We start from the raw sequence: 22,035 nt of genomic DNA on the forward strand, positions 1-22,035 counted from the left end.
GTAAACATCGGGTTACTAAGCGCGGCCCTGCGCTTAGCAACCCGATGCTTACCCTGGTTACCCGGGGACCTCGGCATCGTTGGTCGCTGGAGAGCGGTCTGTGTGACAGCTCTCCAGCGACCAAACAGCGACGCTGCAGCGATCGGCATCGCTGTCGCTATCGCTGCAGCGTCGCTTAATGTGACGGTACCTTTAGACAATTATATAGTAGATATATACAGGGGTTGGACAAAATAATGGAAACACCTAATGTTTTGGCATCATAATCTTCGAACATGTGATAAACATGCAAACCGTGACATATGGTAATGTTTTGTGGTTGATTATTTGTGTTATGTGTATGTAAATTAACTGTTTGTTTTGCATAATTGTAAGAACATTGATGAGAACCTGATACCAATGGCAGACCTCTCGGATTTTCAGAGGCCAAATTGTTGGTGCCCGTATGGCAGGCACTAGTGTAACAGAAAGTGCCCGAATACTTGGCGTGTCAAGAGGTACTGTCTCCAAAGTAATGACTTCGTTTGAAAGAGATGGCAAAACATCCGCAGCAAAGCACAGGTCCGGCCGAAAGTCATAGTTGACAGAGAGACCGTCAGACTCTAAAGCGAATTGTGAGAGAGGATCTCAAGACCACGGCTCCGAAAATCACTGCTGAGCTCAATGAACACCTACAGAACCAAGTTTCCATAAAAACTGTTCGTCGGGAGCTGCACAAATCTGGATTCCACGAAAGAGCTGCAATTAGAAAACTGCTGCACTCAAGGACAAATGTTTCTAAGCGTTTAGAGTGGTGTAGAAACCTCCAGAATTGGTCCCTCGAGCAGTGGAAACATGCGATATTCTCAGACGAATCATCGTTTGCCCTATTTCCGACCTCCGGCCGAGTGTACGTTTGGAGACAGCCGAAAGAAGCATTCCATCCAAACTGCCTTCTCCCAACCGTAAAACATGGTGGAGGTTCTGTGATGATCTGGGGTGCTATTTTGTGGAGATCCGCCGGACCAATGATATCCCGTCATGGAAGAATTAACAGCCGAGATTATTTAGGCATTTTGGGCGACCAAGTGCATCCATTGGTTCAAGCACTGTTCCCAGAGGGGAACGCCATCTTTCAGGATGATAATGCACCAATTCATACAGCTAGAATCGTTAAAGCATGGCACGAGGAACATTCTAATGAAGTTGAGCATCTCATCTGGCCCCCACAATCCCCAGACCTCAACATTATTGAGCACTTATGGTCGATTTTAGAGATTCAAGTAAGACTTCGATTTCCGCTGCCATCGTTGCTCAAAGAACTGGAGGGTGCTTTAAATGCAGAATGGGCTAAAATTCTTTTGGAAACAATTCACACCTTGTAAGAATCCATACCTCGGAGAATTGAGGCTGTAATCGCTGCAAAATGTGGACCAATACCATATTAAACTAACTTTTGTTGATGTTTCCAGGTGTTTCCATTATTTTGTCCAACCCACAATGATTCTATAGGAAACAACCTAGGGGTTTTCGACTCCAGTTGGAAGAACACAGATCTGATCCAGTCACCATCTCTGAACCATGGATCTGTTTGGAGAAAGCCAGGTTTGGGACCCACTGGTTGCCTGGAGTTGGTCAGATAAGCCAGGTGTTGACTCTCGTGTCAACTGGCTTTGGACCTTGTATGGACTCTATGGACTGTTCTTGGTCATCTCCCTATGCTTTTCGTTACCTCTTCTCTGCGTATCACAGGTGGAATAGCGACCCTGGGAGCTCTGATATAACATCTACCATTATCCTGGCGAGACAGCGGAAGAGTGAGACCCTGTAATATGCATTATGTTGGGGTAATTGCTGGGACTGTTCTGTTGGCTATTGTGTGTTGTGATTCAATAAAGTATTGCCACACTGTCTTACCCTAACCCTGTGTTGTCTGAGTAGTTATGCCCACATTTAACGGGAGAGCGGGCGTTAAACAGGTTGTTCCCTGGTCCATGTGGTTTTGGCTAGCAGACATGGGTGCCCGTCAACACCCTGTTTCCTCACAGGACCCAATTCATGCCTAGCCTAATGGAGGCTCTCTGCAAGAGAATGCAGAGTGCGTATCACCCACAGACCAATAGCTTGTGTGAGCGCTTCAACGGTACCCTCAAACAGATGCTACGCATGCTGGTTGAGACCCAAGGAAGCGACTGGGAGCGGTATCTCCCACACCTGCTATTCGCTTACCGAGAGGTTCCACAAGCCTCGACGGGGTTCTCCCCTTTTGAGCTCCTGTACAGCAGGCGAGTCTGGGGACCCCTTGGGTTGGTAAGGGAATCCTGAGAAGAGCCGAACCCTTCTGAAGTGTCCATAGAGGAGTATGTCATGCACTTCCATGACAAAATGCAACCTTGACGCAGTTGTAACATGACTCAGGCTGACCAGAAGCACTGGTACGACCAGAACGCCCGGAAGCGGACCTACTAGGTGGGTCAAAAGGTGTGGGTGCTGGTCCCCCTACCAAAGGATAAGCTTCAGGCAGCCTGGGAAGGCCCGTATGTCATCCACCAACAGCTCAACCCAGTCACCTTCGTGATCAAACTTGACCACGCTCGGGGTAGGCGAAAGGCCTTTCATGTCAATATGATGAAGGCTCATCATGAACGTGAAGCCTACGTCCTACCGGTCTGCAACCTGCTCAAAGACAGGGAGAAGGACCCCCTCCTGGACATGCTGGCCCAAGCCAATGCCAGTGGGTCCATCAAGGACGTGGAGGTAAGTGCCTTGCTATCCGAACCACAGCGGTCGCAGTTGCCGACCATGCTGGAACCTTTCCAGGTCGTATTCTCCAACCAACCTGGAAGGACTGAATTAGCGGTCCATGAGGTGAACACTGGGAATCATGCCCCACTACAGCGAACACCCTATCGGATCTCTGACGAGGAGCAGCAGGTTATGCGCCAGGTGATCTATGAGATGTTACAGCTGGGGATGATTCAACAGTCAAAAAGTGTGTGGGCCTCACCTGTAGTTCTCGTGCCAAAGAAGGGTTGGACCACCCGGTTCTGAGTGGACTACAGGGGGCTCAACGCCATCACAGCCTCTGGCGCGTACCCAATGCCACGCATTGAGGAGCTGCTTGAGCGGTTAGCTGGCGCAAAATATCTGTCCATAATGGATCTGAGTCGGGGATACTGGCAGATTCCCCTGAGCCCCGAGGTGCAGGAGAAGTCCGCCTTTATCACCCCCTCCAGACTGTACGAGTCCACGGTCATGCCATTCAGCATGAATAATGCTCCTGCCACTTTACAGCGGATGGTCAACCACCTGCTTCAGGGACTGGAGAAGTACACGGTGGCGTACTTGGATTACATTGCCATCTTCAGTTCCTCCTGGGATGAACACCTGCAGCATTTGCAGGACGTACTCAGGCGAATTCACCCAGCAGGCCTGACCATAAAGCCGGGAAAGTGCCAGATGGGCATGAGCAAGGAACACTACCTGGGGCACCGGGTAGGCAAGGGCTTCATGAAGCAAGAGCCTGGGAAAGTGGATCGCGCCCAGGACCAAGAAGCAGGTGATGTCCTTCCTGGGCACTGCAGGGTACTATAGGCGCTTTGTACAAAACTATAGTAGCCTGGCAAAACCCTTGACGGACCTCTCCAGGAAGAACCTACCCCAGTCGATTGGACAGACGGCTGTGAGGGGGGGCCTTCCGGGCTTTGAAAACAGCCCTGTGCAACTCTCCCGTGTTAAAGGCAGTTGACAGTAGTCGACCATTCCTGGTGCAGACCGACGCCAGGGAGTTTGGCCTTGGTGCGGTGCTCAGCCAGGTCTACTCAGGGAACCAAGAGCACCCCGTGTTGTACCTGAGCCAGAAGCTTCTGCCAAGGGAAGCGGCCTATTCCATCATCGAGGAGTGCCTGGCCATGGTCTGGGCCCTGCAACGTTTGCAGCCATACCTGTACGGTCGCACTTTCATTGTGGTGACCGACCACAATCCTCTGCGCTGGCTACAATCCGTGTCTGGTATCAACGGAAGGTTGCTGTGCTGGAGCCTTGCCCTCCAGCAATACGACTTTACGGTTAAACACAAAAAAGGCAGCGAGCATAGTAATGCAGACAGGTTGTCCCGGCGGGGTGAGCCTGCCGAGGTGCGCATGGAGGAGTATACTGAGAGATCCTGCCTCCATAGCACAGTCCAAAAGGGGGAGGTGTCACAATAATGTAAATAGGCCATTGTCTGAGTAATTTTCTAGAAGGTCCATGGTTCCAGACACACGCAGCGTGCCAGCAACCCTCTCTGAGGAGTTTTATGGCATTAAACTGAAAGTACAAGTAGAAGCACATGGAAAAAACGGTAATTAGTTCTTACCGGTAATTGTATTTCCAGGAATCCACCTGACAGCACCATTGGAGGACGTCCTTCTTACCCTCAGTGGGACAGGAACAACAAGCGGTTAAAAGGACCCTCCCCACTCCACCCACCAGTGATTTTCTAAGTACCACATCTGGATGGATGCAAAAAGAGAGTTTATTAACCGTTATACACCAATGTTACATCACATAAGTTAATAGTATAAACTTGCAGTGGGAGGGAACTAGTAGTGCTGTCAGGTGGATTCCTGGAAATACAATTACCGGTAAGAACTATTTACCGTTTTCCAGTTCACCACCTGACAGCACCATTGGAGAAATACCAAAGGATGTTTAACTAGGGTGGGACTACTGCATGTAACACTTTTCTACCAAAAGCTAACTGGTCTGATGCGACATCTAATTTATAGTGTCTAGCAAAGGTAGAAAGACTGGTCCAAGTCGCCGCCCTACAAATTTGCTCAGCTGAGGCTCCCCCCTTCTCCACCCATGATGTAGAGATAGCTCGAGTTGAATGGGCTCTAAGAATATCCGGGGGATCTTTCCCTTGGTCTGTATAAGCTAGGTTTATCATGGTTTTTATCCACCTAGCAATAGTTGATTTTGCTGCTTTAAAACCTCTATTTGGACCGCCGTACTGAATGAACAAGTTAGTGTCTCGTCTCCAACCTTCTGTCGCCCCCAGGTATTTTAGAACAGTCTCCCTAACGTCAAGGTTATGATAGACCCCTTCCTTTGTGTTTCTAGGGTGTTGGCAAAATGAATGAAGGATTATCTCCTGATTTATATTTGTAGAAGACACTACCTTGGGGAGGAAGGCTGGGTTAAGGGTACTGTCTCACAGTGGCACTTTTGTCGCTACGACGGTACGGTCCGTGACGTTCCAGCAATATCCATACGATATCGCTGTGTCTGACACGCAGCAGCGATCAGGGACCCTGCTGAGAATCGTACGTCGTAGCAGATCGTTTGGAACTTTCTTTCGTCGCTGGATCTCCCGCTGTCATCGTTGGATCGGTGTGTGTGACACCGATCCAACGATGCGTTCGCTTGTAACCAGGGTAAACATCGGGTTACTAAGCGCAGGGCCGCGCTTAGTAACCCGATGTTTACCCTGGTTACCATCGTAAAAGTAAAAAAAAACAAACAGTACATACTCACATTCCGGTGTCCGTCAGGTCCCTTGCCGCCTGCTTCCCGCTCTGACTGACTGCCGGCCGGAAAGTAAGAGCAGAGCCCAGCGGTGACGTCACCGCTGTGATCTGCTTTCACTTTACGGCGGCACTCAGTCAGAGCGGGAAGCAGACTGCAAGGGACCTGACGGACACCGGAATGTGAGTATGTACTGTTTTTTTTTTTTTACTTTTACGATGGTAACCAGGGTAAACATCGGGTTACTAAGCGCGGCCCTGCGCTTAGTAACCCGATGTTTACCCTGGTTACCTGGGGCCTTCGGCATCGTTGGTCGCTGGAGAGCAGTCTGTGTGACAGCTCTCCAGCGACCACACAACGACTTTCCAACGATCACGGCCAGGTCGTATCGCTGGTCGTGATCGTTGGAAAGTTGCAGAGTCTGACAGTACCCTAAGTCTTAAGACTATCCTGTCATCAAAGATCTGAAGATATGGGTTCTGAGTGGAAAGGGCCTGCACCTCCCCCAGCCTTTTAGCTGATGTGATGGCAATCAGAAAGGCAGTTTCAGGCCATGTGCACACGTTCAGGATTTTTCGCGTTTTTTCGCTATAAAAACGTGATAAAAACGCGAAAAAAAAACGCTTACATACAGTGCCTACAAGTAGTATTCAACCCCCTGCAGATTTAGCAGGTTTAATAAGATGCAAATAAGTTAGAGCCTTCAAACTTCAAACAAGAGCAGGATTTATTAACAGATGCATAAATCTTACAAACCAAAAAGTTTTGTTGCTCAGTTAAATTTTTATAAATTTTAAACATAAAAGTGTGGGTCAATTATTATTCAACCCCTAGGTTTAATATTTTGTGGAGTAACCTTTGTTTGCAATTACAGCTAATAATCGTCCTTTATAAGACCTGATCAGGCCGGCACAGGTCTCTGGAGTTATCTTGGCCCACTCCTGCATGCAGATCTTCTCCAAGTTATCTAGGTTCTTTGGGTGTCTCATGTGGACTTTAATCTTGAGCTCCTTCCACAAGTTTTCAATTGGGTTAAGGTCAGAAGACTGACTAGGCCACTGCAACACCTTGATTTTTTGCCTCTTGAACCAGGCCTTGGTTTTCTTGGCTGTGTGCTTTGGGTCGTTGTCTTGTTGGAAGATGAAATGACGACCCATCTTAAGATCCTTGATGGAGGAGCGGAGGTTCTTGGCCAAAATCTCCAGGTAGGCCGTGCTATCCATCTTCCCATGGATGCGGACCAGATGGCCAGGCCCCTTGGCTGAGAAACAGCCCCACAGCATGATGCTGCCACCACCATGCTTGACTGTAGGGAAGGTATTCTTGGGGTCGTATGCAGTGCCATCCAGTCTCCAAACGTCACGTGTGTGGTTGGCACCAAAGATCTCGATCTTGGTCTCATCAGACCAGAGAACCTTGAACCAGTCAGTCTCAGAGTCCTCCAAGTGATCATGAGCAAACTGTAGACGAGCCTTGACATGACGCTTTGAAAGTAAAGGTACCTTACAGGCTCGTCTGGAACGGAGACCATTGCGGTGGAGTACGTTACTTATGGTATTGACTGAAACCAATGTCCCCACTGCCATGAGATCTTCCCGGAGCTCCTTCCTTGTTGTCCTTGGGTTAGCCTTGACTCTTCGGACAAGCCTGGCCTCGGCACGGGAGGAAACTTTCAAAGGCTGTCCAGGCCGTGGAAGGCTAACAGTAGTTCCATAAGCCTTCCACTTCCGGATGATGCTCCCAACAGTGGAGACAGGTAGGCCCAACTCCTTGGAAAGGGTTTTGTACCCCTTGACAGCCTTGTGACCCTCCACGATCTTGTCTCTGATGGCCTTGGAATGCTCCTTTGTCTTTCCCATGTTGACCATGTTTGAGTGCTGTTCACAAGTTTGGGGAAGGTCTTAATTAGTCAGAAAAGGCTGGAAAAAGAGATAATTAATCCAAACATGTGAAGCTCATTGTTCTTTGTGCCTGAACTACTTCTTAATACTTTAGGGGAACCAAACAGAATTCTGGTGGGTTGAGGGGTTGAATAATAAATGACCCTCTGAAAAAACTTATCACAATTTAAAAAAAAAATAAACAAAGAAATAACATTCTTTTTTGCTGCAGTGCATTTCACACTTCCAGGCTGATCTACAGTCCAAATGTCACAATGCCAAGTTAATTCCAAATGTGTAAACCGGCTAAATCTGCAGGGGGTTGAATACTACTTGTAGGCACTGTATGCGTCCTTTTATTTACAGGGTATTCCGCATTTTTTGTGCTAATGTTGCATTTTTTTCCGCGAAAAAATCGCATCGCGGAAAAGAAAGCAACATGTTCATTAAAAATGCGGAATTGCGGGGATTCCGCACACCTAGGAGTGCATTGATCTGCTTACTTCCCGCACGGGGCTGTGCCCACCATGCGGGAAGTAAGCAGATTATGTGCGGTTGGTACCCAGGGTGGAGGAGAGGAGACTCTCCTCCACGGACTGGGCACCATATAATTGGTAAAAAAAAAAGAATTAAAATAAAAAATAGTGATATACAGTGGGGCAAAAAAGTATTTAGTCATTCAGCAATAGTGCAAGTTCCACCACTTAAAAAGATGAGAGGCGTCTGTAATTTACATCATAGGTAGACCTCAACTATGGGAGACAAACTGAGAAAAAAAAATCCAGAAAATCACATTGTCTGTTTTTTTATCATTTTATTTGCATATTATGGTGGAAAATAAGTATTTGGTCAGAAACAAAATTTCATCTCAATACTTTGTAATATATCCTTTGTTGGCAATGACAGAGGTCAAACGTTTTCTGTAAGTCTTCACAAGGTTGCCACACACTGTTGTTGGTATGTTGGCCCATTCCTCCATGCAGATCTCCTCTAGAGCAGTGATGTTTTTGGCTTTTCGCTTGGCAACACGGACTTTCAACTCCCTCCAAAGGTTTTCTATAGGGTTGAGATCTGGAGACTGGCTAGGCCACTCCAGGACCTTGAAATGCTTCTTACGAAGCCACTCCTTCGTTGCCCTGGTGGTGTGCTTTGGATCATTGTCATGTTGAAAGACCCAGCCACGTTTCATCTTCAATGCCCTTGCTGATGGAAGGAGGTTTGCACTCAAAATCTCACGATACATGGCCCCATTCATTCTTTCATGTACCCGGATCAGTCGTCCTGGCCCCTTTGCAGAGAAACAGCCCCAAAGCATGATGTTTCCACCACCATGCTTTACAGTAGGTATGGTGTTTGATGGATGCAACTCAGTATTCTTTTTCCTCCAAACACGACAAGTTGTGTTTCTACCAAACAGTTCCAGTTTGGTTTCATCAGACCATAGGACATTCTCCCCAAACTCCTCTGGATCATCCAAATGCTCTCTAGCAAACTTCAGACGGGCCCGGACATGTACTGGCTTAAGCAGTGGGACACGTCTGGCACTGCAGGATCTGAGTCCATGGTGGCGTAGTGTGTTACTTATGGTAGGCCTTGTTACATTGGTCCCAGCTCTCTGCAGTTCATTCACTAGGTCCCCCCGCGTGGTTCTGGGATTTTTGCTCACCGTTCTTGTGATCATTCTGACCCCACGGGGTGGGATTTTGCGTGGAGCCCCAGATCGAGGGAGATTATCAGTGGTCTTGAATGTCTTCCATTTTCTAATTATTGCTCCCACTGTTGATTTATTCACTCCAAGCTGGTTGGCTATTGCAGATTCAGTCTTCCCAGCCTGGTGCAGGGCTACAATTTTGTTTCTGGTGTCCTTTGACAGCTCTTTGGTCTTCACCATAGTGGAGTTTGGAGTCAGACTGTTTGAGGGTGTGCACAGGTGTCTTTTTATACTGATAATAAGTTTAAACAGGTGCCATTACTACAGGTAATGAGTGGAGGAAAGAGGAGACTCTTAAAGAAGAAGTTACAGGTCTGTGAGAGCCAGGAATCTTGATTGTTTGTTTCTGACCAAATACTTGATTTCCACCATAATATGCAAATAAAATGATAAAAAAAAACAGACAATGTGATATTCTGGATTTTTATTTCTCAGTTTGTCTCCCATAGTTGAGGTCTAACTATGATGTAAATTACAGACGCCTCTCATCTTTTTAAGTGGTGGAACTTGCACTATTGCTGACTGACTAAATACTTTTTTGCCCCACTGTACTCACCCTCTGATGGCCCCGGAGTGTTCCCGCCTCTCCGGTGCATGCTCTCTCTTCCGTTCCTATAGATGGTGTGGTTCAGGACCTGTGATGACGTCGCTGTCTTGTGATTGGTCGCATGATCGCTCATGTGGCTCACGCGACCAATCACAAGCCGCGACGTCATCGAAGGTCCTGAACCACACCGGCATCTATAGGAACGGACGCCGCTGAGGAGATTGGCTGTCTGCAGAGGGTGAGTATAACCATTTATTTATTTTTAAACATTCTATCTTTTACTATAGATGCTGCATAAGCAGCATCTATAGTAAAAAGTTGGTCACACTTGTCAAACAGTATGTTTGACAAGTGTGACCAACTTGTCAGTCAGTTTTCCAAGCGATGCTACAGATCGCTTGGAAAACTTGAGCATTCTGCAAGCTAATTACGCTTGTAGAATGCTAAAAAAAACGCGAAAAAAACGGAAAAAAAACGCAAAAAAAAATGCGGATTTCTTGCAGAAAATTTCCGGTTTTCTTCAGGAAATTTCTGCAAGAAATCCGGACGTGTGCACATACCCTTAAAGGAGAGATTGGCTATGCTCATATCTTCTGATAACATATCTGCTGTTAACTGGTTCATGCAGCTTAACATGAACACCCGAGCCTTACACTATGGCTGGTCCAAATAACTAAAGCAATTGTTACCATCCACCTCTCGTGTCTCCCCTTTTCCTCATAGTTTGTAAGCTTGCGAGCAGGGCCCTCATTCCTCCTGGTATCTATTTTGAACTGTGATTTCTGTTATGCTGTAATGTCTATTGTCTAGTAAGCATAACGCCCAAACCCATAACCCCATCAGGGGAGTGGGCAACACTCCATATACCTATTATATCACATCAAGAACACAGATAAATGCTACCGTGGTCCAAGAAGTGCCATAAAGATAATTTAAAAATACTTTTTTTATTATAAATAATTTAAAATACAAACCAAACTAACATATATAAATACAAAGATGCCTCATAGAACAACCTATTGCGGTCAGCTAGAGCAGGGTATTATTTTAAATCCCGCAACAGGGAGCACACTAGGAATATAGCAAATTGCCGAAAATATCAAGTCATACACAATCTCTTAAATGTTACCACTGCATAGTTATTGCACACAAACCCAATTGAATTATGCTAATGCCGGACTATTACATTTATCGGCAAGCTGAGGGTTAGGCTATAGTAAACACCGCATCCTAAATGCACGTGTAACGGGAAGCACAGAACAGGTAATATGTGTGGGGGACGGGGCGCACCGCTTACTATGTCCAGGCAGGTGGTACGGGTGGCAGGCATTTAGGATGCGGTGTTTACTATAGCCTAACCCTCAGCTTGACGATAAATGTAATAGTCCGGTAATAGTCCGGCATTAGCATAATTCAATTGGGTTTGTGTGCAATAACTATGCAGTGGTAACATTTAAGAGATTGTGTATGACTTGATATTTTCGGCAATTTGCTATATTCCTAGGGTGCTCCCTGTTGCGGGATTTAAAATAATACCCTGCTCTAGCTGACCGCAATAGGTTGTTCTATGAGGCATCTTTGTATTTATATATGTTAGTTTGGTTTGTATTTTAAATTATTTATAATAAAAAAGTATTTTTAAATTATCTTTATGGCACTTCTTGGACCACGGTAGCATTTATCTGTGTTCTTGATGTGATATAATGTCTATTGTCTGTACAAGTCCCCTCTATAAGTTGTAAAGCGCTGCGGAATATGTTGGCGCTATATAAATAAAAATTATTATTATTATTATTATAACAAGTACGGGGTTTTACACAGGGCATTAAGGACCAAGTTTAGGTCCCAAGGAGGAGTTGATTTTCTCACAAGTGGTCTCATTCTCTGTGTAGCCCTGGAAAATCTTGCTATCCAAGGATGGGAGGCTAGTGACATATCAAAAAAGACACTAAGCGCTGCAATCTGTACTTTTAAAGTACTAGGCTGGAGGCCCTTCTCAAATCCGAGTTGCAGGAAGTCGAGGATTCTGGGAATGTTCGGTTTTGAGGTATCCACAGAAACTTCTCCCAGAAAGGAACAATACCGCTTCCAGATTTTGTTGTAAATCGCAGAAGTCACCGGCTTTCTGCTTGCCTGGAGTGTGGTAATGACATCTTCTGACAGGCCTCTGGATCTTAAGGTTTGCCTCTCAGGATCCAAGCAGATAGGTGAAGAGAATCTGGGCTCTTGTGGAACACCGGACCCTGAAGTAGAAGGTCCTGCCTGTTCGGTAATAGGATTGGTCTTTCTGTTGACATTCTGGATAGTAGAGAGAACCAGCTCCTTTTTGGCCAAAAAGGAACCACCCCAGGATTACGGTTGCTCTCTCGTCTCGTATCTTCCTGAGTGTCTTCGGTATCAGAGGAAGAGGCGGAAATGCGTACAGGAGACCTTCTCCCCAATACTGAGACAAGGCGTCTACTGCAGTGGCTCCATCTAAAGGAATGAGCAAGAAAAATGCTCTGGTCTTTGTATTTGACCTTGTGGCAAAAAGATCCACCTGAGGTGTTCCCCATTTCTGGCACAGACTGCTGAATACTTCTGGGTTCAGTTCCCATTCTCCGGGATGTACAGACGTTCTGCTCAAGAAATCTGCTATTTGATTCTTGGCGCCTTCCAGGTGAACTGCCGAGATGGATTTGACAGATTTCTCTGCCCATCTGAAAATCTGGTCTGCTAGGTGTTGCAGCTGTGGATGCTTCGGACCTCCTTGGTGTCTTAGAAATGCCACTGCTGTGACATTGTCGGACAGTATCCTTACATGTCTGCCCCTGACTTGTGACTGGGCCTGGTACAACACCTTCCAGATCGCATACAGCTCCCTGAAATTTGATGATCTTGCAGCAATCTGAGGAGTCCATTCTCCCTGATAGTATGTCCTTTCTATATGACCGCCCCATTCGTATTGACTGGCGTCTGTGGTAACCGTAACACAGGGATCGAGTATCCATGGAACTCCCTCTCTCAGGTTTTCCGGTGTGGTCCACCAGGTTAGGGATCTCTTCACTGACAGAGACACAATCATCTTTTTGTCTAGGGAACTCTGTTTCCTGTTCCAAGATCCCAAGACCTGCCTCTGTAGCTCCCGCGAGTGGAATTGACTCCATTTCCCACAGGGTATGCATGCTGTCATAAAGCCCAGAATCCTCATTGCCTCTCTTATGGAGGAGGGTGTACGTCTCCTGAATTGGTGTATGTGCCTGATTAAGGCCTCCTGTCTGTCTTCTGGTAAAAAAGATGTTCTGACATTGGAGTCGAGTATGACCCCCAAAAATTTCATTCTGGAGTCTGGGACCAGGCAGGATTTCTTCCAATTCACAATCCACCCTAGATCCTGTAGGATGGAAAGTGTGAAGCTGCAGTCTATTCTGAGAAGTTTCTCTGATCTCGCCATTATCAGAAAGTCGTCCAGATATGGTACTAAGGTCACATTCTGGTTTCTTAGATAGGCCACAACTTCTGACATCAGTTTGGTGAATATCCTGGGCGCCGAAGCAAGCCCGAAGGGGAGACATCTGAACTGGAAGTGATATACTACTCCCCTGTTCATTAGGGCAAATCTCAGGAATTTTGGTAGGAAGCATGTATCGGGACATGATAGTATGCATTGCTTAGGTCTAGGGTGCACATCACCATGTCCTTGTCTATGAGAGGCGTTGTGGACCTTATAGATTCCATCCTGAATCTTTTGTACCGGACCCATCTGTTTAGTGGTTTTAAATTTATGATCGTCCGGGAGTCCCCCGACGTTTTTTTTATTGAAAATAAATGGGAGTAATGGCCCTTGCCTCTTTCTGAGATGGGTACTGGAGTTATCGCCTCTAATTCTATCAACTCCTGGATGTTTGTCCACATAGAGGAGTCTGAGAGCGGACAGGGTCGGGTTACAACAAATCTTTCTGGGGGACTGCTGGAGAACTAGTTTGTACCCCTGAGCAATTACCTGCAGAATCCAAGGATTTTGGGATACTTTCTGCCAACCCCCTAGAAATTTTTGTAACTGACCACCCACCTTGATGTCATTTATTTGGCTTTCCTGTACCTGCACTTGGGAAGATGGAGTCTCTACCCTTTCCACCCTTGGGATAAGACCACCTCCCAGTCTTCCCTTTCCCCCTGTAGTCTGTCTTCTGACTAGGTCGGGATCCACGAAAGGGCTGGTACTTTTTTGTATTTTCCTCAGGGAAGCCTTTCTTTTTATCTGAGGCCTTTTCTAGAATGTCATCCAGAATAGGCCCAAATACTTTATTCCCTGAGAATGGGATTCCGCACAACTTATTTTTTGACTGGATATCCCCCGACCAGGTCTTTAGCCAGATGGCTCTTCTGGCCGCGTTGGATAAAGACTCGCTTCTGGCAGCGAAGCGTACAGATTCAGCAGAAGCGTCTGCCATAAAGCCTGTAGCCAGTTTAAGCAATGGCAGGGATTTGAGAATAACATCTCTGGAAGTCTTAGCTTTGAGATGTTCCTCCAAATCGTCTATCCATAGATGCATTGACCGGGCTACCGATGTTGCAGCTATATTGGCCCGTATTATTGCTGCGGAAAACTCCCAAGTTCTCCTGAGCAGACCATCTGCTTTGCGATCCATAGGATCCTTCAATGCAGAGGAGTCCTCAAATGGGATTGAGGTCTTCTTCACCACTTTTGCTAATGGAACATCAATCTTGGGAACTTCATCCCACACTTTAATGTCCTCTGGATTATAAGGCAAACGGAGTCTGAAGTCTCTGGGTACCACTAGTCTCTTCTCCGCTTCCTGCCATTCCTCCAGAATCATGGAACGGATGTGGTTGTTGTCGGGAAAAACCTTTGTGACCTGGGCATGTAATCCGCCAAACATCTCATCCTTGATCGAGGTCTCCTCTGGCGTGTCCTGTAACTGCATGGTGTTACGTACAGCATACAGAAGCTCATCTGTGTCTGCCGCAGAGAAGAGATATCTCTTCCGTCTGCCCAATGATCCGTCTCTTTCTTCCTGGTCAGAATCTTCCGAAACCTCTCCTTCGGAAGAGGGGCTAGACTCCCTTGGCCTCTTCCGTGAGGTTTGTGGTTCTGACTGACTTGTTTGGGGAACATTCAAGCTTGAGATGGATGCCTGAACCTCTTGCCGAATCATTGTCCTCATACTGGATAGCAACGCAGTTTGTTCATCTCCCACAATCTTGGATGTGCATGATTTGCATAATGGCTTCCGCCAATTTTCTGGAAACTTAGTGGCACATATTGGGCATTTACTTTTCCCAGATTTTTTCCTTTCGGATGTGGGAATGGGAGGCTCTGCCTAGGATAGAGATACATATGGAATACTATGTAAATAGTGGAGCAGGGGGAGGGGTGAGCTTTGTGGTATGGCTTAATATAGCCCACTCACGTGCCCCTGAAGCTGGTCAGTCCCCTCAGGTCTGGCTGTCTCCTCCATAGTAAGGACAATTTCAGCCGTATAGCCGGGCGCTCCTTTGTCAGGATGGCCGGCGGCATAAAGACCCCCTTAGTAAGTTTATATAGATTTTACCTGGTTGATCCTGCCCTCCTTACCGCCGCTGCGGTTGACCGCGCTGTACTCCTCACTGAGGCCGGCGCTGCTGCCGGCGCCATTCTCCCACGCTGGCCGTGGCCGGAAGTGATGCGGCCGCTGGACCCGGAAGTGGACGCTTGGAAGCGGTCCCTGGTGAAGCTGCGGACGCATGCTGGAGCTGGTCGCGTGCTGGAAGCCCGGCAGGCAGGCACCCGGACCGAGAGCCCCCTATACGGAGGAAGCGGACCCGACCCCAGGAGCAGCGCTACACTGGGGAGGCTGAGGGACCCCCCACAGCAGGTATCAGCTGCAGATGTCTCGCGGCAGGAAAGGGAAAGGCTGGGCCCCCCGATCCCCACCATCTGCACAGCACCGTCGGAGGATACGCTTGCCGTTCCTATCCGCAGTGGGACAGGAAAAACACTGGTGGGTGGAGTAGGGAGGGTCCTTTTAACCGCTTGTTGTTCCTGTCCCACTGAGGGTAAAAAGGATGTCCTCTAATGGTGCTGTCAGGTGGTGAACTGGAAAACAAGGTTTCTTTGTCCTTGCAAACGTAAATATAGCACCGGTTAGATAGACGTGGGACAAATACATTTTTGGCATGTGCCTCGGTAGGACTACCAACCAGTGAGTTTTCTAGGTTCCAGAACCAGCACAATGGAGAAATGGATTACTACGTAACTGGGTCACCCAGCTACCCCATGTCTATAATTAAATGAACCCCCATGTCACGCTGAACATACCGACATGGGTGTCATCTTTTTATGAGGTTCATACGCCAAGATAAGTGGGATGATTTTCATATACTTAAGAAAGCGGAGTGCATTCCATAGCTCTGCCCACCCCACGATGTCATCCAGGGGGGAGACCGCTAGTTTTGGGCAAAGGTATAAAACTCAGAGGTCCAGACACGGGGGCGTCTTTTGCCGGGGGATTCAGCTACGACAGGGTGTATGGGTATACCTTGACGTTTTGTAGAGCGGCTTAATATACATTTTTTGCAAAAACCTTATCAACCAAATTCCTTGTGTTTTTACATCATGGAAGGAGCAGAGTAACAGAAGCACAGAGGATGCTATACACAGCATAGAAGCAGCTAGGTCACGGCAGCAGAAAGGATGTCATATACACACACACACACACACACACAGCATAGAAGGAGCAGAAATACAGCACCAAAGAGGATATACACAGGATGGAATGAGCAGGGTCAGAGCAACACAGAGGATGTCATACACACCATGTAATGAACAGGGTCACAACAGCACAGAGGATGTCATACACAGTATGAAAGGCTAAGCATACTACCCATGCTCATTTTCCTCAAAAAAGGAATGGGCAACACTTCACATAATACATGAACATACTGATCCCGTAGCAAGTAAGCCACGTATAGATCATTAGTGTTAGTGAAATAAAATATATATTTTTTTAATTTTTGTCTGTATAATACTAAAATATACACAAATAATTTAAAAAAAACAGTGCCTCAAACCATGGAACACACATACACAGGGAGGTTAGCTGGAGCAGTATGCACTAATACACATGAACATATGTATATGGAACCAAGTATTTTAAAAAATATATTTTTTAAAATTTTTGTCTATAAAACACTTGTTGATCTATAAGTGGCTTACTTGCTACGGGATCAGTAGGTTCATACAGTATGAAAGGAGCAGGGTCACAGCAGTACAGAGGATGTCATACACACCACATGTAATGAGCAGGGTGACAGCAACTCACATGATGGAATAAGCAGGGAGACAGCAGCATAGAGAATGTCATACACACAGAATGAAGGGAGCAGAATCACAGCAGCACAGAGGATGTCATACACATGATGGAATGAGCAGGGTCACAGCAGCACGGAGGATGTCATGCATACAGCATGGAAGGAGCAGGGTCACAGCAGCACAGATGTCACACATAGCATGGAAGCAGCAGGGTCACAGCAGCACAGATGTCACACATAGCATGGAAGCAGCAGGGTCACAGCAGCACAGAGGATTTCAGTTGTGCCTGGTAAATCCGGCTTATCTGGAGTTTGTGGGATGAGGGGGAGACCACCAGTAGGGGGCACTGTGACTGCATCTATCTTTCATAAGAGCACTGACACAGAGTTCCAATAGAGGGCAGCAGAGTGCACAGCCAGTACATACACCGTGCAGAACTACAACTCCCAGCAGGCTGACGAGAACGAGAAGCGAGGCAACAATCATCAATAAATTGATTTATTTAAAAGAATATGTTACAATTAATTACACTAAAGTGACTTTTACTGAACAAGATTAGATTGTTAGCTCTGACGGTACACTGGTGAGCGCTTCTGTCTCTTCAACCTTCACATTCGTCCAGACAGTAACGATTCCTGGTTAGAAGTCTCCAAAATAAATTAAAAAGTACATATAGAAGAAGTCCACACACGAGGGGAGGGCGCACACGGGGTCCACAGCCGGTGACGCTTATGTTATTGCTGTTATGGAAAGGGGGGGTGGGGGAAGGTCACCGCTGGAAGATTTGTTCTGGTCTGAATCTGCAGAGGTAAACGAGGCAATGGCGACAATGAAGACCCCGCAACACCCAGTAGCATCTGACCTTCCCGTGTCAGGGGGCTTTACAAAGCACATGAAGGCACATCCTGCGCTTTGTGGTCAAGTGCTGCAGCTTAAATTCTTTGCAGGACACCATGGAAGGACGGGAAACGCTGACTTTAGGATTAGTGTGACTTCTGAGTACCAGCTCCCCAACCACTGCCTCCGGAGGAGGGGATATAACATGTTCCAGTTTGGCACAAATGTATAGAAAGTAGCACTTCAAATATTTTACCCCACCCCCACTAAGAAAACAGCCGCCATTGCCCCAGCCATCCCCTCCGAGGCACATACCATGAAATGTATGATGGATTCAGCCCTGCGTGGTCCTGTGACTGTGGATCTGTCGAATACTGACTATACAAGGTGATGAACAGGACGTGTGATGACCTCACCCTCGGAAGAATCGGGGGTGCACTCATCCGAAATGTGGAGGAGATACCCTATATACAAGTGCACGTGCAGAAATGTGGCTACAGGGCTGTTAATAGCCCTATTATCTGTGACCTGGTGTGTATGGTGCCGAAGCAGCGCCAGCTTCCCATTGGCCACTGCCAGTCATGGGAGAGAGAAGGGTTGAAGTCGGCCAGGGGGTAGTGTTAGGGGGTGTGTAGGCTTAACTCACACATGCAATAATGATAATGGGGCAAGGGCTCCAAACTACAAAAAGCAACCGCAGGACTTCTGGTATCAGACGTCTTGCTGAGGAGAGGATGACACTGAAACGGATCCTCAGCTGAGGCCTAATGCTCGGTGGGGGATGATTAACCCCTGCAACGCTGCACACCGCTGCCCAGTGCTTTGGAGGTTAACAATTCAGTCCGTCTTCATGACAAATGAGATGTTGCTGAACAATTAACGGCAGGGTGGGTGGACCACCAGCCGAGGAGGGGGTCCGGATTCCAGCAGCCGGCCGCTAGGTGCTAGTGTCCTTGTGCTGCAATCGTACAATCTGAAAGATGTTCTGTGGAGGAGACAGAGAGGGAAAGGTTAAGTGCGGAGAACGAGTATCACAATGACAACAACATGCAGACATGGCCGCCGCTGCGCTCATATGTATGCGGGCTCCATCATTAACGCACAGATGGCCCCAATACATGAGATGCCAAGCAAATGTGTGTGTGTGTGTGTGTGTGTGTGTGTGGGGGGGGGGGGGACGGAGGCGAGGGCACGTGAGGGGGGGACGCCTTTGTAGGGGTGCTCAGCGGGGTCAGGTTACCTTGCTGCACGTACTGTCATTAGTGCAGTTCTTATTGTCCTTATCTGTGGCCTCCTCCTCAACCTGCAAAAGAAGAGGGCGAGAGCGGGGTTACATCGGGGCCCCACGGTGGGCGAGCGACTGGAGAGCAGGGCACTTACCTCTTTCCTCCATCTTAGCTCACAGAAGACCCTCTCAAAGCATTCATGCATGTAATTAAACTGCGGGGAAAAGGAGAAATATTCCATCACATGTCAGTGATGTCATCACCGGGAGGCAGGGCTGACCACCTCACACGACATACAGACAGGTTGTCAGCAGTAATAGATGAATCTGGTGCTGTAGTGAGGGGTGTGGTCTGATCAGGTCATCAGTGATGTCATCACCAGGGGGCAGGGCTGACCTCACATGACATACAGGTTGTTAGCAGTAATAGATGAATCTGGTGCTATAGTGTAAGGGGTGTGGTCTGACAGGTCATCAGTGATGTCATCACCAGGGGGCGGGGCTGACCACCTCACACGACATACAGGCAGGTTGTCCGCAGTAATAGATGAATCTGGTGCTGTAGTGTAAGGGGTGTGGTCTGATCAGGTCATCAGTGATGTAATCACCAGGGGCCAGGGCTGACCTCACATGACATGCAGGCAGGTTGTCAGCAGTAATGGAACTTGTGCTTTAGTGTAAGAGGTGTGGTCTGATCAGGTCATCAGTGATGTCATCACTGGGGGCGGGGCTGACAACCCCACTGGTGCTGTAGTAAAAGGGGTGTGGTCTCATGTTTGATCTAGTCAGTGATGTCATCAGGGGGTGGGGCTGACAACCCCTCACACATGTATGTGTTGTGAGTAGTACCATTGTGTGAATGAGTCTTGGAGCAGTCCGTGGCCCCGTTTTGCCACTAGAAGTTCAAGCATGCTGGAGGTCAGGAATATATACTCACATAAGGAGTGAATATCTTCACCCATCGAGGCTTCTTCTCCCCGCGGGCATATTCGAAGCAGAAGGCCATGCCCTCCTCATCCGTGTCCCATCGCTGCATCTCGCCCCATTCAAAGGCAATGACCTGATTCTGTAATGAGGGGGAGGGGGTGACAGGAGGTCAAAATGTGACGCGGATAATCGCGGACATAATGCACCATCACCCACTGTACCTCCAGCTGCCCCTCCTCAGTGCAGGCCAGCAGCTTAAAGTGCTTGATGCTGATGGCGGTTATGACGTGGCCTTTCCGGCGCGAGTCACATGAACAGTGAGGGAACATGATCTCATTGTAGCCTTCACAGCTCCGTAACATGTTTAGATACTGAAAGAAAGCAGAGAAAGGGAGATCAGCAGAGGCAAAAAGACAACCCCTAGAGGAGAAGCACTCTGCACCCGCCCATTCACCATCAGCATCTTCCGCTGCTCACACAGTTTCTGCAGCTGGTAGGCCTTATCCTCCGCCTTAGTATAACCCTTCTTCACGTCGTCCACCGCCTTTAACCAAAAAAAAAAAAAAAAACTTTACTAGTCACATCCAAAGCTGCAACCACAGTTCTGCTGCCTGCCTGACAGTGTGACACGTGCAACACCAGAGATAACCCACAATGCATCACAGCATGCTGCATACCGGACTGGAGTATACAACAGGGCACTCACCTGATGGAAGAAGTATGAGACCGCCAAGTCATTGTCCTTCAGCAATGCTTCTTCAGATGTGGTGAAGAGCCACTTTCGCACCGTGAGGCAAGTGCCGGGAACAGCCGAGGTGTAATTCTGTACGTACAACTTATGGGGGAACTCATTGGGCGCCAACTTTCTGACTGAGAGAACAAACGACAGCGAGGAGGTGAATAAAGAATCCCAAAAGCCAGACTGGGCACCCAACAAATGGTGCCCTGTCCCAAAAGCAACACTGGGCACCCAACGGAGTATCCGTCCCGAAAGCCAGACTCGGTACCCAACAACAGAGCCCCATCTCAAAAGCCAGACTGGGCACCCAACAACAGATCCCTGTTCTGAATGCCAACAACAGAGCCCCATCCCGAAAGCCAGACTGGGCACCCAGCAAAGGAGCCCCATCCTGAATGCCAGACTGGGCGCCCAACAACAGAGCATCCATCCAGAAAGCCAGGCTGGGCACCCAACAAGGCAGCAGCTGTTCCAAAAGCCAGACAGGGCAACCAACAGAGCCCCGTCCTGAAAACCAGACTGGGCACCCAACAACGGAGCATCCATCCCAAAAGCCATACTGGGCACCCAAACAACAGTGCTCCCGGATGCTACACTGGGCACCTAACAACATAGCTCTACATGAGAACCAGACTGGGCACCCAACAACAGAGCCCTGCCTGGGAGCCACACTGAGCACCCAAAAACAGAGCTTTCCCCAGGAGCCACACTGTGCACCCAACAACAGACCTTCCCCCCAGGATCAACACTGGGCATCCAACAACAGAACTTTGGAGCAACACTGGGCACTCAGGAGCTAGGACCCGGGAGTGAGGGCAGAGATAACAGTCACATACAGGATGAAGAGAAGTAGACATTTCTAACCTACAGGAACGTGACCTCCCCCTAGTGTCAGATGAGAAGAGCTTATTTGGAAAACACAGGCAGTGGAATAAAGCCTGGGATGCAGGACATGTGACTCAAGTTAATAATTATTAACAACGGTACTGACCAAAGGAATGGTTAATGACCTCAAACAACGCAAAGTAGTTTGCTGTGATGGCGTCCATCCCAATCTTCGCAGCGAGAGCCTGTGAAAGGAGAGAGAGTTAGTGGGCACAGACCTGCGGAGGACCCCGCTATCACACAGAGCTCAGTACCTGAAACACTTGGTCTGTGGTACTGTTCTTCTTTACCCGTACAGTGGCAGTCGTCTTGTCAGGTAGCGCCACCCGCAGCTCCACATCGGACACGCCATTATAGTTCTATGGAGAAAGAAGAGACATTACACACACGTCATAAATGTCACCCACCCGCGGACATGTGATCTCACCTCATCCGACTCAGACAGAAACTCCTGCATGATATCACTCTCTCCGATCACCCGAATGGAGCAAACTGAGGAA

The 22,035-nt window shown here is 47.9% G+C and overlaps 1 protein-coding gene across 4 annotated transcripts in view; it reads right to left on the bottom strand.

Annotated features, from left to right (window-relative positions):
- Positions 1-17,404: 17,404 nt before the first annotated feature.
- Positions 17,405-22,035, bottom strand: part of SNX27 (sorting nexin 27) — a 39,755-nt gene continuing 35,124 nt past the window's right edge. For all 4 annotated transcript variants that reach the window (XM_077255290.1, XM_077255283.1, XM_077255300.1 and 1 more), the window contains exons 4-13: positions 21,963-22,027; positions 21,790-21,894; positions 21,642-21,720; positions 20,618-20,781; positions 20,366-20,455; positions 20,133-20,282; positions 19,922-20,050; positions 19,140-19,199; positions 19,000-19,062; positions 17,405-18,744 (exon numbers count right to left, since the gene is read on the bottom strand). In XM_077255290.1, coding sequence (XP_077111405.1) covers positions 18,697-18,744; positions 19,000-19,062; positions 19,140-19,199; positions 19,922-20,050; positions 20,133-20,282; positions 20,366-20,455; positions 20,618-20,781; positions 21,642-21,720; positions 21,790-21,894; positions 21,963-22,027 — 953 coding nt within the window. In that variant the 3' untranslated portion in view covers positions 17,405-18,696. The remainder of the gene's footprint in view (positions 18,745-18,999; positions 19,063-19,139; positions 19,200-19,921; positions 20,051-20,132; positions 20,283-20,365; positions 20,456-20,617; positions 20,782-21,641; positions 21,721-21,789; positions 21,895-21,962; positions 22,028-22,035) is intronic.

Source organism: Ranitomeya variabilis, chromosome 1 (genome assembly GCF_051348905.1).
Source record: "Ranitomeya variabilis isolate aRanVar5 chromosome 1, aRanVar5.hap1, whole genome shotgun sequence".
Taxonomy (NCBI): Eukaryota; Metazoa; Chordata; class Amphibia; order Anura; family Dendrobatidae; genus Ranitomeya; species Ranitomeya variabilis.